The 14,908-nt window shown below is 60.7% G+C and overlaps 2 protein-coding genes across 2 annotated transcripts; one reads left to right on the top strand and one right to left on the bottom strand.

Annotated features, from left to right (window-relative positions):
• Positions 1 to 47: 47 nt before the first annotated feature.
• On the top strand, positions 48 to 3,771 carry ULK3 (unc-51 like kinase 3). The gene is made up of 16 exons (XM_062612190.1): positions 48 to 207; positions 389 to 529; positions 611 to 731; positions 839 to 943; positions 1,050 to 1,193; positions 1,293 to 1,375; positions 1,452 to 1,607; positions 1,686 to 1,791; positions 1,902 to 1,942; positions 2,030 to 2,132; positions 2,212 to 2,276; positions 2,382 to 2,460; positions 2,545 to 2,585; positions 2,674 to 2,721; positions 2,797 to 2,851; positions 3,025 to 3,771. The coding sequence occupies exons 1-16, from the start codon at positions 106 to 108 to the stop codon at positions 3,039 to 3,041; spliced, it is 1,407 nt and encodes a 468-aa protein (XP_062468174.1). The 5' UTR covers positions 48 to 105; the 3' UTR covers positions 3,042 to 3,771.
• A 3,189-nt stretch (positions 3,772 to 6,960) lies between these two features.
• On the bottom strand, positions 6,961 to 9,457 carry CPLX3 (complexin 3). Its single transcript, XM_062612216.1, has 3 exons — positions 9,189 to 9,457; positions 8,798 to 8,885; positions 6,961 to 7,568 (listed from the first exon to the last, which is right to left on the bottom strand). Exons 1-3 carry the CDS (start codon positions 9,347 to 9,349, stop codon positions 7,344 to 7,346), a joined length of 474 nt encoding a protein of 157 aa, XP_062468200.1. The 5' UTR covers positions 9,350 to 9,457; the 3' UTR covers positions 6,961 to 7,343.
• Between the last annotated feature and the right edge of the window lie 5,451 nt (positions 9,458 to 14,908).

Below are 14,908 nucleotides of genomic sequence, written 5' to 3'. Positions count from 1 at the left end.
CCTGAGTGCGGGCAGCCTCGGGGGCGTGGCTATGGGCAAGGGGGCGTGGCCAGCACCGGAAGGCGGAAGCGGCACCGGGGGCCGGGCACCGGGTCCGGTTGGGGCATGGCGGGGTCCGGTTGGGCCCCGCCGCGCCTGGACGGGTTCATCCTCACCGAGCGGCTCGGCACCGGCACGTACGCCACCGTCTACAAGGCCTACAGGAAGGTAGGGCCGGGCCGGGCCCGCTGTGCCCTGCGAGCCCCGTTTCGCAGCCCTCCACGTGGGTGTCAGCCCCATAGCCCCTCTATGGGGGCCTGTCCCGTGTCCCCCCCCGTTACCACCCCCTTGGAGTGTAGACCCCGGCCCGCAAGGGTGGCCGTGAGCGGGGGGGTGCTCCCGTTGGCAGAGGGACACGCGTGAGGTGGTGGCCATCAAGTGCGTGAGCAAGAGGAGCCTCAACCGGGCCTCGGTGGAGAACCTGCTGACCGAGATCGAGATCCTCAAGACCATCCGGCACCCGCACATCGTGGAGCTCAAGGACTTCCAGGTGGGGCCGGGGGTACCCATGGCTCTGGGGTGCCGCAGGCAGGGCACGCCGGTGTGAGCCGGTTTTCCCCTTGCCTCGCAGTGGGACAGCGACCACATCTACCTGATCATGGAGTTCTGCGCGGGGGGGGACCTCTCCCGCTTCATCCGGATGCGCAGGATCCTCCCGGAGAAGGTGGCGCGCGTGTTCCTGCAGCAGCTGGGTAAGGGCTCCCTGCCCGGGGGCTGGGGTTGGGGAATGGGGGGGTCAGGGATGCGGTGGTGCCCCCCCCCCATCCCCACTGTCACACCCCCCCTCTGCCCCCCCCAGCCTGCGCCCTCAAGTTCCTGCACGACCACAACATCTCCCACCTGGACCTGAAGCCGCAGAACATCCTCCTGAGCGCCCCGGAGCACCCGCAGCTGAAGCTGGCAGGTCAGGGCAGCCCCATGGAGGGGTCCAGAGGTGGTGGTGGTGGGGGGATTCTTTCTCCCTGCTCCCCCCCCCTCCCCAAAGCTCTCCTGACCCTCTCCCGCTGCAGACTTTGGGTTTGCCCAGTACATGTCCCCATGGGATGAGAAGCACGTCCTGCGCGGCTCCCCGCTCTACATGGCCCCCGAGATGGTGTGCCGGCAGCAGTACGACGCCCGGGTAGACCTGTGGTCGGTGGGGGTCATCCTTTACGGTGGGTGTTTGCTCTTATTCCCCCCCCACCCTCCCAGGGCTCGGTGTGGGGCTGGTTTCCCCCTCTCCATCCCCACATCTCTCCCTTTTCCCCCCATAGAAGCACTCTTTGGGAGGCCGCCCTTCGCCTCCCGCTCCTTCGCTGAGCTGGAGGAGAAGATCCGCAGCGATCGGGCTGTGGAGGTAACATGGGGTGGGACGGAGCTGGGGCGTCTCACCCATCGCAGGGCCTGTGCTCTCAGCCCCATTCCCTCCCCAGCTGCCCAGCCGGCCCCTGCTCTCCCCGGAATGCCGGGATCTCTTGGGACAGCTCTTGGAAAGGGACCCTTTGAAGCGCATCTCCTTCGAGCGCTTCTTTGCGCACCCCTTTGTGGATATGGACCATGTCCCCGGCCCCGAGAGCCTCTGCAAGGCGGTGAGCGGGGTGCTGCGGGGGTGCTGGTCCCTGGGGATGTGGGGGACCAAGCCCTGAATCCCCCCTCATCTCCCCCAGACCGACCTGGTGGTGGAAGCAGTGAAGAAGGATCAGGAGGGAGATGCCTCTGCTGCCCTGTCCCTCTACTGTAAAGCCCTGGAGTACTTTGTGCCTGCTCTGCACTGTGAGTCCCCCCTGAGGGGGTCCTGGGTGTGTTTGGGGGGGGCACAGCACCCCAGGGGTTGCTGGTTTGCACCCCAACCACCCTGACGTTCAGTCGCTCTTCCCCACCAGATGAAAGTGATGCTCGCCGGAAGGAAGCCATCCGGGCCAAGGTGAGATAAGAATCCCTTGTGATGTGGGGACAGCATCCCACCCAGAGGCTGTCCCCATGCCGGGCTCCCCTCACATGCTGTGGGCAGGTGGGGCAGTACATCTCCCGAGCAGAGGAGCTGAAGGCATTGGTCACCTCCAGCAGCAAGACCCTCCTGCAGAGAGAGAACCCGGCCAGAGAGCTCCTTAGAGGTACCGGGGGTTTGAGGGTGTGGGAGCAGGAGGGGGGCACCCAGTGGGGTTTGGGGCTGAAGGGTGCTCCCCCTTGCAGAGATGGCCAAGGACAAGCCCCGGCTCTGCACTGCGCTGGAGATGGCTTCTGCTGCCATCGCTAAGGTGAGGGGTGGGCTTGGGGTGCCCTCGAGTGGAAGGGGCAGGAGCAGCCCTGTGTGGGGTGGAAGCTGCTGCATCCCCTGGTGCCTGGCAAGGGCTGTCTGGCAGGAGGAGGAGGGCAAGGACGATGCTGACACCCTGGAGCTGTACCAGCAGAGCCTGGGGGAGCTGCTGCTGCTGCTGGCTGGTGAGTTGTGGCCATGGTGGGTGCTGCAGGGGCCGGTCCTGTGCCGGGCACTGGGCTGATGCTGCATCCCTCTTCCTTCTGCAGCGGAGCCTGCGGGGAGGCGCCGGGAGCTGCTGCATGCAGAGGTGAGGAACAGCCTGGGCACGGCCCCGTGTCCCCTTGGGGTGGCTGTGAAGAGACTCGTGCAGACGCTTCCCTCTCTTCCTGTGCCAGATCCAGACCCTGATGTCTCGAGCCGAGTACCTGAAGGAGCAGATGAAGGTATTGCTGCTTGTGGGGGGCTCTGGAGCGTGCTGGAGGGGGTTCAGGCTGGAAGCCTCTCCTCTCCCCTGACAGATGCGGGAGGCACAATCCATGGGCAAGGAAGCGCTGGCAGAGCCCGTGCGGAGCAGTGAGTGTCCATCCCCATCCCATCGGAGCCTGCGGTCCTGTGGTGGGGAATGCCCCTACATGGGGATATTCCTGCCCACGGGTGATCCCGACCCCGCACACCTTTATGCATGCATGGGCGCTGGGAGACAATGGCTTGTGCAGCCCAATGAGTGTCCCCTGTCCCCCGCACAGCCTGTACCTTGCAGTGATGCCCGGAGCCGGCCGCCGGGATGCTGCTCACCCAGGGAGGATGGAGGGGGTGACGAGGCTTTCATCCTGCCTGCACTGGGGTGACCGCCTTGGGGAGCTCCCCTGCTCGGGTGGGTCCGCAGGGCCATGTGCCTGCTTCCCTTCCCGACAGGCGGGATCCCCTCCAGCCCTGGTGTGCCGTTATTCCACCCTAATTCCTTCTGCTGGCTGCCACGGGTGGGTGTTGTTATCCTGGCACCGCCTCCGGCAGGATAACCCCACATCCTGCCCATGCGGCTCCTGTCTCTTCTTCCACCTCCCGCATCCTCCTGGGGTGGCCCTGAGCACCGCACAGCCCCACTGGTGGGGCAGGCAGCAGGGCTCGGCACGCTGTGCCTTTCTCACCCAGCAACTACCTCTCTGCGCCCATCACCGCGCCTCCGGCCTCCATGGCCCGGCCGGCCCTCCCTCCTGCTGCTCCTCAACCTGTGCTGGGGGCTGGTGGGTACCGACTGCGCTTTCATCTGTGCCGTGAGGGGTCAGTGCTCAGTGGGCAGGGTGAGAGCTCTTGGGGCTCTCACAACCCCAGCAGCCCACTTATGTCCCCAGACCACCCCCAAGTCCTGCTGAATCACTTTGGGTGCTGAGGTCGCCTTGTCCTGCAGAGCAGGGGCCCTCCTCCCTGTCTGCTGCACTGCAAAGGGAACGTAATTTATTGTCTCAAATAAACACTTGGTTTGGGTTTCTCCATCTCCTCCTGTCTCAGGTTTGTGCTTTAACCCCAAAGGGAGCTCCAAGACCATGACCCAGCCCGGGGTGCCTGGAGCCAGACCCCTCGTCTCTGTGCCTCTGGCCAAGAGCGGAGCTGGGGCATCCCCTTCCCTCCTCTCCTCCCAGCTCCCGTCCTCCCTGGGGACATGAGGCAGCCAAAGCCAGCCTTGACCTTGTTTTCACTTCAGATCCTTTGGGTTCTGTCAAACACGGAGCAGAACAACACGAAAGGTTACGTAAAATCACGTTTTCTCCACTCGGTAGTTGTGGCGGGTGAGGGACAGGGGGGTGTGGGGACGGATCGGGGTCACTTTGGGGTGTCCCAGGGCTGGTCTGAGCCAGGATCCCAGCAAAGCTCCTCCTGAGGCTGCCTTCACCCCAGATGCTACCCCATAACGTGGCTTCTTCCTCCCTCCATCCCCAGCCTTTAGTCCTTATCCATCTGCTCCGTGCCGGGCAGCTGGGGGAAGGCATTTCCACGTCTTTATTATTGTTATTATTGTGAGCACAGATTATTCCCTGAGGCTTTAAAGCGCTTCCAAAGCCCCTGCCCTCCCCGGCCTGTGGCGAGCGCAGAGCCGCTGGGGACGGCGGCACCGCAGCCGGGGCGGATAATCGCATCTGCCTTTCCGCTCTGCCGAAGACACGGATGAATCCGGAGCTCTGGAAGCAGGAAGAGGCTCCGGGGGTGCCGGAGCTTGGGGGGGGGGGGGGGATGCCCCGGCTTTGTGTTGGGTGGATGGATCCCGATTAACCCTGGTACCTGGAGCAGCAGCGCCGTGACGCTGCAGCGGGATGGGAAAGGGTTCAGTGGAGATCCCGCATCATGCCGTGCTGGTTTGTTTGGTTCAGTGCTTAATGACTGCTCATTTGGGGAAAGCACTTGCTCACCAGTGGAAAAGAGGCCTGATCCTGCTCTGTAGGATGAGGGCCTGTTCCACAGCTGGTGCTGGAAAGCAGGAGCTCTGTCCACAGTGATCCTCTAGCATCCAGCTTGAGGAATCACACCAAACCTGGCCTCATAGGTGAGGGAATTCTAGAGAGGTTTATAGCGTAGCAAAGGAAAATCTGGATCTTTCCTGCTTTAATCCACACTCATTCTTTGCTTTGAGTTTTCCAGGCTGCGTGTTGATGCCCGGAGCAGTCGTATGGCGTGCAGGCAGCCGGGATGCTCGGCTGCAGGGAATGACAGCAGACAGGATGCGCGTCGCGCTGGGCAGGAGGCGCTGCTCCCCCCCCATCCCAAACTGTCCTCCCTGGCACAGCACCGGGCTCGGAGCATCCCCGGAGCTCCCGCCAGGAATGGGGAGGAGCGAGGGCTGCACTGCTGCTTTGCTTTCACATGCCTGGGGGTCATGGAGCCTCCTAAAATAAACCCGGGCAGCTTCACGCGGCCTTTGCGTGGCAGCACGTGGGCTGGGAGCGGGAAGGGGGGCACATGCACCAGCCGCGGGCTGCGCTGCTCACCTGGACCCAAGGGCTGCATCCCGCATCCCTCCCGCATCCCTCCCGCATCCCTCCCGCTGCTCCAGAGGGGTGTTTTATTGATCAGGGCCTCGCCGTCAGCCTGGGGTTTAAAAGCCAAGCCATGCCGGAGGGCTCGGCTTGGTCCTGCTATCGCTTTCCTGGGGGGGGATTAGATGAGCTTGGGCTCATCCTCATCAGGTATGATCCCTTTCTGGAGCTAAAGCTGCTGCTGCCCATATTCCCCCCTTCTTTTCTCTGTGTGGGGCTGGGTTGGAGCAGATGTCCTCAAGGCGGTGGTGGGCCCCTGTGGGGCTGTGATGATGTGAGTCCCCATGGGTAGAGCACCCTTCCTGGGCTGCCTCTGTCCATCCTGGCAGCCAAAGCAGTGCCTGATGTCCTCTGAGAGGTGACTGCCCCATCCCTGGCAGTGTTCGAGGCCAGGCTGGACACAGGGGCTTGGAGCAAGCGGCTCTACTGGAAGGTGTCCCTGCCCGTGGCAGGGGTTCGAACTGGATGAGCTTTAAGGTCCCTTCAACCCAAACCAGGCTGGGATTCTGTGGAAACCTCTGGTTTTGGAGGGTTTCAGGCCCCAGCATGGCAGTACCAGGGATCTGTGGGCAGGAAGCAATCTCCTGGCTGTACCAGGGAGCTTTGCTCAGCCCCACATGGCCTGATCCAGCATCCTTGACTGCAGTAAGAACAAGTAACCACCATCCCCAGCTTCCCGCAGCCTCCCTGTGTTCTCCTGCCTGACCCAACTCCCCTGCCAAAGCAAATCACGGTTAATCCATCCCCGCCTCTGGGATGTGGAGCAAGACATTCCCAGCCGGTGCCAAGTGTTTCCCAGGGAGGCTGCTGCAGGCGCCCACCTCCCCTGCCGGGATGCAGCCAGGCTGGAGCTGCTCCGGCTTGGACGTGTATTGGGCAAAGCTGTGTCCTTGCTCGGAGCAGTGCCATGGACACCCCTTGAGGCTGAGGCCGTGCATGAGCTGAAGGCTTTTTACTCAAATAGCCCCAAATCTGTGGGATTTGGGGGTATTGTTGGCTTTTAAACCCATCTGCTGACAAGAAACCTCTTGTAGCATCCCTTTGGTGCAAACCATTGCAAAGCACCCACCCAGAGCCCAGCGAGCTGCTCCCTGCTGGATGATGCTGCTGGAGGTCTCCCCTTTGAGCCGCCAGCCCCGCTCCCCCTGCTCTGCAAAGGGGATGCCCTTGATCTCTCTGCACCCGAGGCGAGCACTGCTCAAGGACGGGCAGAAGTGCATAGACATCTCCTGGTATTTATTCCACCGGTTACAACTGTACCATGGCACGGGGACAGCAGAGGAGGTGGAGAGACACTCGATGAGCACAGCGCACAAGTACAGCACGACAGGGGAGGAGGAGGAGGAGGAGAGATTCCCTTTCCACTTTGTTCTCCTGGAAGGAACAAGGACACGAGCGGCTCCCACCCCGGGGAAGGGCTGGTGTGGGCTCCCATGGGCACCGGGGAGCGGGGTTTATTCCTCTCTGGCATCAATTCAGGCTCCATCCCTCCGGTCCTCAACACCCCCTTCCCGCTGGGCTGACTGGGATCATATAGCAGGTCCTTCCCAGCTGACTCCTTGCGGAGGGGCCCTCAAGGGCAGTGCTTGGTGTCTCTTGCCCATATGGAAGGTTAACTCGCATCTCCCACCATGCAGAGCAAACCGGAGCCTCCCCATCATTCCAGGAGGCAGGAACCCGGCGCCTGGGCACCGCTCTGCGGGAAAGCCTTTGCCTTCCCATGCTGATGTGCTTCAATGACACCCCAAGGTCACTCCGGGCTTTCCTTCCCCACTCTCCCTAGGGACACCCGCTGCCGGGCACAGGGGTGGGATGGGGCACAGGGGAACATGCTGCCTCTCGGCTCTAACCTCGGATCGGAGAACAGGACAACAGCCACACACCAGGGACACCTGGGGCAGGGGTTGAGGCAGGAGGAGGACCCGGCTCTGCGGGACGAGGGGGGCAGCATCAGTGGGGTCCCCGCTGCAGGCGGCACCGCTCGGCTGCCCCCCTCCCTTCCCATCCTGCCGGCGGGGAGCGGGGCTGCTGCCACCTCACATCATGGAGCACTTCTCAGCCGACTGCTTCAGGTCCTCGAGCGTGGCCGAGGCTTTGTCCTTCAAGGAGTCGAGGTCCAGGTTCTGGATGTTGCTGAGCTGGCCGATAACCGAGTTCTTCTCCTCCTCCTCCTCGTTGTCCTGCTCGATCATCTTGGCCAGCTCCTTGGGCAGCTCCACGTCACCTCCCACCAGCTGGATCTGGTTGTCATCCGTTTCGTTCTGCAATGGGCAAGGCGGAGGTCAGGGGGTGGCACGGGGGGGCTCTGCAGGCGCTGAGGGCACGTGAAGGGCTCACAGTGCTCCAGAGCGTGGGCTTTGAGCTGTCTCCCTGCACTCAGGTCCATGTGGGATGGTCCCTGCGGGGTGCCAGCCGCGCTCGTGCTGTGGGTAGGATGCTGACCCCGAGGGGATGCGGGTGAGCAGAGCCTGGGCGCACACCAAGGGACCCCAGGGTGCAAGCATTGGTGTAAACTGGTGCTGGGGATGTTTAGCACCCGGTTAAGTTCCACGTACACTCAACGGCTGTGCCCACGGAGAGCAGGGCTACAGAGCCACAGGAAGGCACGGCAAGAGGCAGCCGGGCTGCCAAGCAGCATCAGTGATGAGCAAAAGAAACTTGTCAGAAGATGAGAAGGGACATCTCCAGCATGGAAAGGATAAGGATCGGGGGCCAGAGCTGAGCTAATCCCGCTTTCCCCCAGAGAGCAAAGGGAATCTCGGTCCCGTTCTGCCTTTTCTCGCTTTTGGCAGGGGAAAGATTCCTTTTCCAGCTGTTTATTCCATGGCAATACAAGGGGTGTTTGGAGCAGGGGGTGCTGAGCACTAACAAATAGTCTGAACAATGCCACTTGGCTGGGCAGACCTTTCCCAACTAATATTAGCCTGGCTCCAATTTAGAGTATTCACCACTGAGGCTCCTGCTGAATGAATGGGGGGTTTGGGGGGAGAAGAGCTTGTAGCAGGTCCAAGAATAGCTGAATTCTGCCTTGATTGGATTGTTCCTGGTGAATCGTTCATCACCAGAATGGAAACTCCAAAACAGGGCTTTAGGTAGGAAGTGTTTCCCAAATAATCCGGGCAGAGGAGAGGGCTAATCCAGCCGGGAAGGTGTAATTCCAGCTCCGCTCCCAGCTACAGGGCTGAGAGCCCGGGGTGACGGCTGCTTCCCCTCATCCAGCTGGGTTTAGGGAGCAAAAGAGAGGAAAATGGGGATGAAGCACGGCTGAGGGGGTGCTGGGGGTCCCTCTGTGCGGGTTGCGGTGCTCAGGGGTGACTGGAAGGGGCCAGGGTTCACATGGGAGGGTGCTTTGGGGGGAAACTGGTTTGCATTTGGGCTTTGTAGTTCGGAGCCCCCCCCAGCCAAGAGCTGTGGTGCCTCTTCCCCATGCACAGAGCCCCCCGGTGGCTGCTCTGGGGTGCCCCCCCCCCAATGCCCAGCAGGGCAGTACCTTGGGGAGCCTGTACTTGTCTCGGAAGTGGGACCTGACCGTGGCTCTCTCCGCCTTGCGCTGGGCAAACTGGGCATCTCTTTCCATCCTGTGAACCACAGGGGGCAGTTACCGGGGTCTGAACATCCCCCCCCCCACAGCCCGGGTACCCCCCATCCCCTCCGCAAAGCCCCATTTCCCCACCACTTCCTCCCCTCCCAGTGCATCCCGAAAGGAGGAAACAATCCCATCTCCCGGGCGAGGAAGCGGATTAAGGGATTAGGGGGTTCATTAGAGTCCCTCATAGCCCTGCTGTCCCCAGCGCTGTCCGTCCCCCCCCCCCCAGGCTCCAATGCGTGGGGCTGCAGAGGGGGCACCCCACACCCCGGTGCCCGCCGCAGGGCTCACTTACTTCTCCTCCACCAGCTGCCGCTGATATTCCTCATACTCCTCCCGGGTCATTCCCTGCGCCTCGGCCGGGGACTTCTCGCCCTCGCTCTTCTCCTCGCCGCCCAGGCCGCCCGTCAGGTTCTTCAGCTGCCCCCCCACCATGCTCTTCACCATGAACGCCATGGTCGCGGTCCCGGGGGGAGCAGGGGTGCCGGGGAGATGGGGTGCTGGGAGACCCGGGGTCAACGGGGAGATGGGGTGCAGGGGTCAGGGTGGGGATGCACAGTCAGGAGGAGCCGAGGTGTACTCGGTGCTGGGGTAGCGGGAGTTACCGGAAAGCCGGGGAGATGTGGTGCGGATTCCCGGGGATCAGGAGTACGGGGTTATTGAGGAGCCAGGCTCAGCGGAGCCGAGTCCCGGAGCGCCGGAGCACGGGGATACCCGGGAGCCGGGATGCTGTGGAAGTGAGTTCCCGGAGCACCGGATTAGCGGGGAGCCGGGGTGCAGCGGCGCCGAGCTCCTGGGATGCTGGAGTACGGGGTGATTGAGGAGGCGGGGCGCAGCGGAGCTGAGTTCAAGGGATGCCGGAGCACGGGGTTACCCGGGATGCTGCGGGGGTGAGCTCCCGGCGTTACTGCGGAGCCGGGATGGAGCAGAGCCGAGTTCCTGGGATGCGGGGCACGGGGTGATTGAGGAGCCGGGGTGCAGCGGCGCCGAGCTCCCTCTCTGCCGGGTCCCCGCTCCGGTGCTCAGCGTGTCCCCATGGCGGGGCCGGGGCCGGGGCCGGGGCCGGGCGGGCTCTGCAGCACCGTGCCGCGGACAGCTCCGGTGTGTGCGGGGCGGCAGCACCGCCCCGGCCCCGGCCCCGCCGCCCCCCGCCAGGCAGAGGCGGAGCCGCCGCCGCCGCCCCCCCGGCCCCAGCCCCGGGGGATGCCGTGAGCTCCGCCCGACCCCCGCGCCCCGAGCCCGGCGTCCCCCTGCGCCCGTGGCCGGCAGCGGGCACAAGGAGCGAGGCGCTTCTCCCGTCTGTCCCCATCGGCCTGGTGCGGCGGGGGAAAAGCCGGATTTAACACCCTGTGAAAGCCATATGTGCCGTGCACAGGGAGCAACTGTTGTTTGCTTGTAGAGCTAAGGGCTGCCGTGCCCAAATCCTTCTTCCTCTCGTTCCTACTAATGGTATTAATTGCCATTAAAGCTCACACCCGCTGATGTGCAACCCAGGGACCCACGCGTCCATCAGTCGCCTAAATCAATAGGCTGAGGTCAGAGCAGGCATTGATTTCGTTGTGTAATTCCCTCGGCCCCTCCAGCTTTCCTGGCTCCCATCCTGCCCCCACTCCCACTTCCCACTCCTGCGGTCTCCCTTGACTGCAGCCATACCAGGGGCCTTAGGGAGTGAGCAATTAATGGCATCAGAAACGCACCTCCCTTCCAGATGGCCAGCCTGGCTTTCACGGGCATTTCTCCCTTTTCCCCTTCTCTGCTCATGAGAAAACCAGCGCAGCTTCAAACCCCAATCCCGGCTCTGGGAAATCATCGCATTGCCCAAATTTAAGAGAACCTCTGCAGATTAAAAATGCTGGAACAGCTGTGAGGCGATGAAGTGAAGGAGGGAGGGGGAATGGGGCCATCTTTTCCCTTCCCCCCTCGCCCAAGGTGGCACCAGGCAGAAACGTGGCTTAAAGGGAAACTAAATCGGGAATAAATCCCATATTTGTCTTGGCTATTTTCCTTGGCGTCCCATTGGAAACAGCGTGTCCAAGTTCTGGCTGTCCATCAGCCAAGGACTGGGGGAAAGAGGGGCAGAGGGCAGGAAAAGCACCCCAGCTCGTGTCCCATGCCCAGGGCAGGCTTGAGCCCCGGGCTGGTTCAGAGCAGGCTCTGGATGCGGCTGGTCCTGGGAGCGTTGCTCAGGCCGGATTTCTGTCTAAGCACTCACTAACAGCAAGAGACTTGAAGTCAGGACCGATTTTTTCCAGCTGGGTTGGATAGGTCAGCTCCCCTGTAGCCTCCCTGTCTGAGAGACAGAGAGGAAGCAGCTCGTGATGAGCAGCAGTGCTCGGCCAAGGCAGCTAGGTGAAAATGAGCATGTGAATACCTGCACGGGGTATGGAGCTGCTTCTATAGGGATGCAGCAAAGGGCAAAAGGAGCTCTTGCAGCTGATGGAAGCTCTCCAATCCCTCTGGCTCCTTGGCCCAGGCTCTTTCCAGAGGGCCAGTGTCCCATCTGGAGGCAGATAGAGGAGAAAGGGCCTTCGGAGGGTTGGGAATGCTTCAAGGTAGTTGATTTCCCCATCTGCTCTTCTTCGGGCAGCTGAACTGTTCCTTATCCCCTCAATATATTCAAGTCAGAGTGAGTCATCCTCCCTGCCAGGACTCTAACCTGCAGTAATGAGATGTAAATCCTTGCATGACCTATTATATTAGCTTATGCTATATCACACATCTGCCTGGATTAGACGGGAGGGAGATGAAACGTCCCCCGGTAGCAGCCAGCCTCAGACAAGCCGGTGGAAGTTAAGAGGATCCTCTCTCAGCGTTGACACCTGATTTGAATAGGATGCAAGCAGTTTGGTTTCCTCTGCCACGGTGAGAGGGATCATTTCAGCTCTCCTTGCCAGGTAATAGGAGAACTGGCTCCAAAGCAGCAGCTGGATGCTCTCCCCTCATGCAGGGCTTTATGTGATGCTCCAGAGATCCCTGCAGGGGACCAGAACTGACCAGGATTCCTCCCATCACTGCCACATCAGGGCAGCCGCCTGCTCCGGGCACAGGGATAAGGCACAGTGACATCCATCCGTGATGGTGGCAGCTGGGGTGGAGCTGGGAGCTCAGCATCCACCAGGCAGGAGCTCTGGCCAGTGGTAGAGTGGCCTTGGGGACAGTGGGGAACACCTGACCCCTTTCTTGGAGGTCCCCAGCAGCAAAAGAGCAATAGAACAGGCTCTGATTACACTTTAATACTAATACTGATACTGATACTAATACTAATGCTAATGCTAATACTCTGAGCTGAAACAGAGAGAGGTGGTGTAGGTGTGTTGTGTGCCCTTATTGGTTCAATCAGCTCCTCTCTGTAAACTCCTTTAGCTGTAAGAAGGCAACTATCACTCCGTGACAGCTATGAAGAAGCTGTTAAGAAGATACTGAGGTGCTGAAGTGCTGAGGTCAAATGCAGTGGGATCTTGTGAGGGAGAGCTTGGCCAGAGGGTCCTGGAGCTGTCTGGAACCATCATGAGCTTCAGCTGCCAAGAGCTCAAGAGAAAATATCATAGAATATAGCTAGAACATAATAGAAGCATGGAATGGTTTGTATTGCAAGGACCTCAAAGCTCATCTAGCCCCAACCCCTGCCATGGCAGGGACCCCTTCCACTAGAGCAGCTTGCTCCAAGCCCCTGTGTCCAACCCGATCTGAGCTCTTGACGTAACATCCCTTCAAAGGGCAGCGGGTTCCCTTCTGCCCAGCACTCGCAGGGGTAAAAGTGCTGCTGTGTCACCAATACAGGGAATAGAGCAGGGTAGGGAGAGGGTGGTGTAAATGATCAAATGAATGACTTCCTTTCGTTGTACTCAGATGTAATTCAATGAAGTGAAATGCATCTGGAGTTTGCCTTGGCTGCGGAAGGTGCAATGCAACACAGCATGGTGTGGAAATGAAATCAGAGCTGCCTTGTCATGACCTAGGGAAGCCATTTCCATGTGAAACATTCCAACTCCTATAGAACCAAGCCTCTGAGGGCCAAAAATCTGTTGTCATCGCCTAAGACGAGGTCCCAAAGGGGGGAGGGTCATTTCTCTTCTTATTTGATGCTAAGCCTTCGTTTTATTCAAGGAGAGTGGTTTACCACGTAGGCTCTGTCACACATCATGAACACTTACTCCTTTTCAAACCCCCTCGTGTTTAATTGCATCCCGAGCTGTGGGGTGGCAGCAGAGCTGCCCTCAGCGTGGACATCACTGTCTGTGCTCAGGAGGGAGAAGTCACAAGGTCCTTCACAGGGTCATGCCCATCTCCTCTCTAGAAATACAAAATACTTTTACATTATTACAGTATTTTTACTTTATTACAGTCTTTTTACATTTCTAGCATTTTTTTGATAATGAATGATAGACATAGCTTGATAATGGCCCTGGGCTGGCCTAGCAGAGCATCCCCTCTGTGGGACCTGGGAAGGGAAGCTGGGATGCTGCTGAGATCTCCCCAAATTCCCTCTGATCCCCTTTATATCATCATGGGGCTGAGCATGGGCTGCCCAGACTCAGTGTTTGAGGGCAGGATTTCTTTGTGTAGGATGGGAACGGCCCTGACGGGGCTGTGCGAAGGGACAGGCAGCCTCTGCCCAAGGGATGCAGGCTTTGGGATGCTGTGGGCGCATCCCCAGAAGAGGAGGGTGATGAGGCACGGGAGGAGGTCACAGCACAGGCCAGGGGGGTTGTGACCCCTGCCCGAGGAGCCATGCTGTTTGGGGGGGTGAGGAGGAAGAAGAGGGAGGTGATTGGGGTGCGGGTTGGCAGAGCCTGCACCCAAGCAGTGACACAAATCCAGCCGGACAGACACACGGAGCATGTAAACAGGCACATGGGGACACCATGTGCTGCCTCGCTGCCGGTGGTGCGGAGCCAGCCCGGAGCAAAGGCACACGCCAGCCGGAACACACACACACACACACGCACAGCTTTCCCACGGGGGATCTTTCCAGCCTTGCCTTCATTTCCTGGAGCGCTCCGAAGGAAAAGGCAGAGCGGGATGAGGTGAACGGCGCGGAGCCGTGCTGGGAACGGCTTTGTGCTATAAATAGTGCTGGTGATAAAGGCAGGCGTGCGGGGGGGGGGACACGGACGTGCGGGCAGGGCACAGATGCCAGGGCTCTGGAAGCCCGTGCATCAGGGATGGAGCAGAAGGAGCCTTGTCCGGCCATCATGGGAGCGGGTAGCTTGCTCCCAGCAGCACTGGGTTAGGCATTAGGGCAGCTTGGGAGGGGGCACCGTGCACCCCCTTCTCTTGGGATGGATGCTTTGCAGCCCTGGGAAATGGGAAGCAGCGAGGAATTGCAGCTGGAATTGCGCTGGGAACAGATGGGCGCTTCGGTTCCCTTTGAAGTTTGTTGAGGGAGGGGAAGGCTCCCTGCACCCCTGGGGTAAGGGGGGAAGGCAGGGCTGGGATGTAGGGAAGGGTCAGAGCTAAAGGTCAGAGCATCTCTGCTGGGAGCAGGGATGGGACAGGCTGCTCCAAGAGGCAGCAGGAGGAAGCAGGTGAAGGAGCCGGGATAGGGAAGGAAAAGCAAAGCTCCTTCTGCCCCAGAGCCAGGGGCTGGTTCGCAGGAGCTGTTCCTCCTGGCAAGCCGTGCGGCAAAGGCAGAGGGAGAGGCAAAGCAAGTCCCTTTGTGCCGTGTCACGGGCACCCCGGCGCTCAGCAGCCATCACTCCCTGCCTGCTGCTATGATTCACACTGAGAACTTGAGGCAGGATGGGAGCTGACACAACTGGGCCCAGTGCCCATCTCCCTGTCGCTGATGGGAAGAGGAGGAGGAGGAGGAAGAGGGGACATGTTGTGAGCCAGCACCCGAGGGACACAGCAGCCCCCGGGCGTCACGCAGGAGCCGGCAGCCTGGATCCCCCCGAGGCTGCTGATGCGTTCAGAGATGAAGGGAACAGACCCCAGTCCCTAAGGAGAAAGCACCTTGTGGGATACAGGCTGTCCTTGGCTGGGCATCAATGGGCAGCAGCCCGGAGTGGGGGA

Source organism: Pezoporus occidentalis, unplaced genomic scaffold (assembly GCF_034315485.1).
Source record: "Pezoporus occidentalis ecotype Australia unplaced genomic scaffold, CSIRO_AGI_Poc_V1 ctg159, whole genome shotgun sequence".
NCBI lineage: Eukaryota > Metazoa > Chordata > Aves > Psittaciformes > Psittacidae > Pezoporus > Pezoporus occidentalis.
This window is presented reverse-complemented; position numbering and strand designations above follow the sequence as displayed.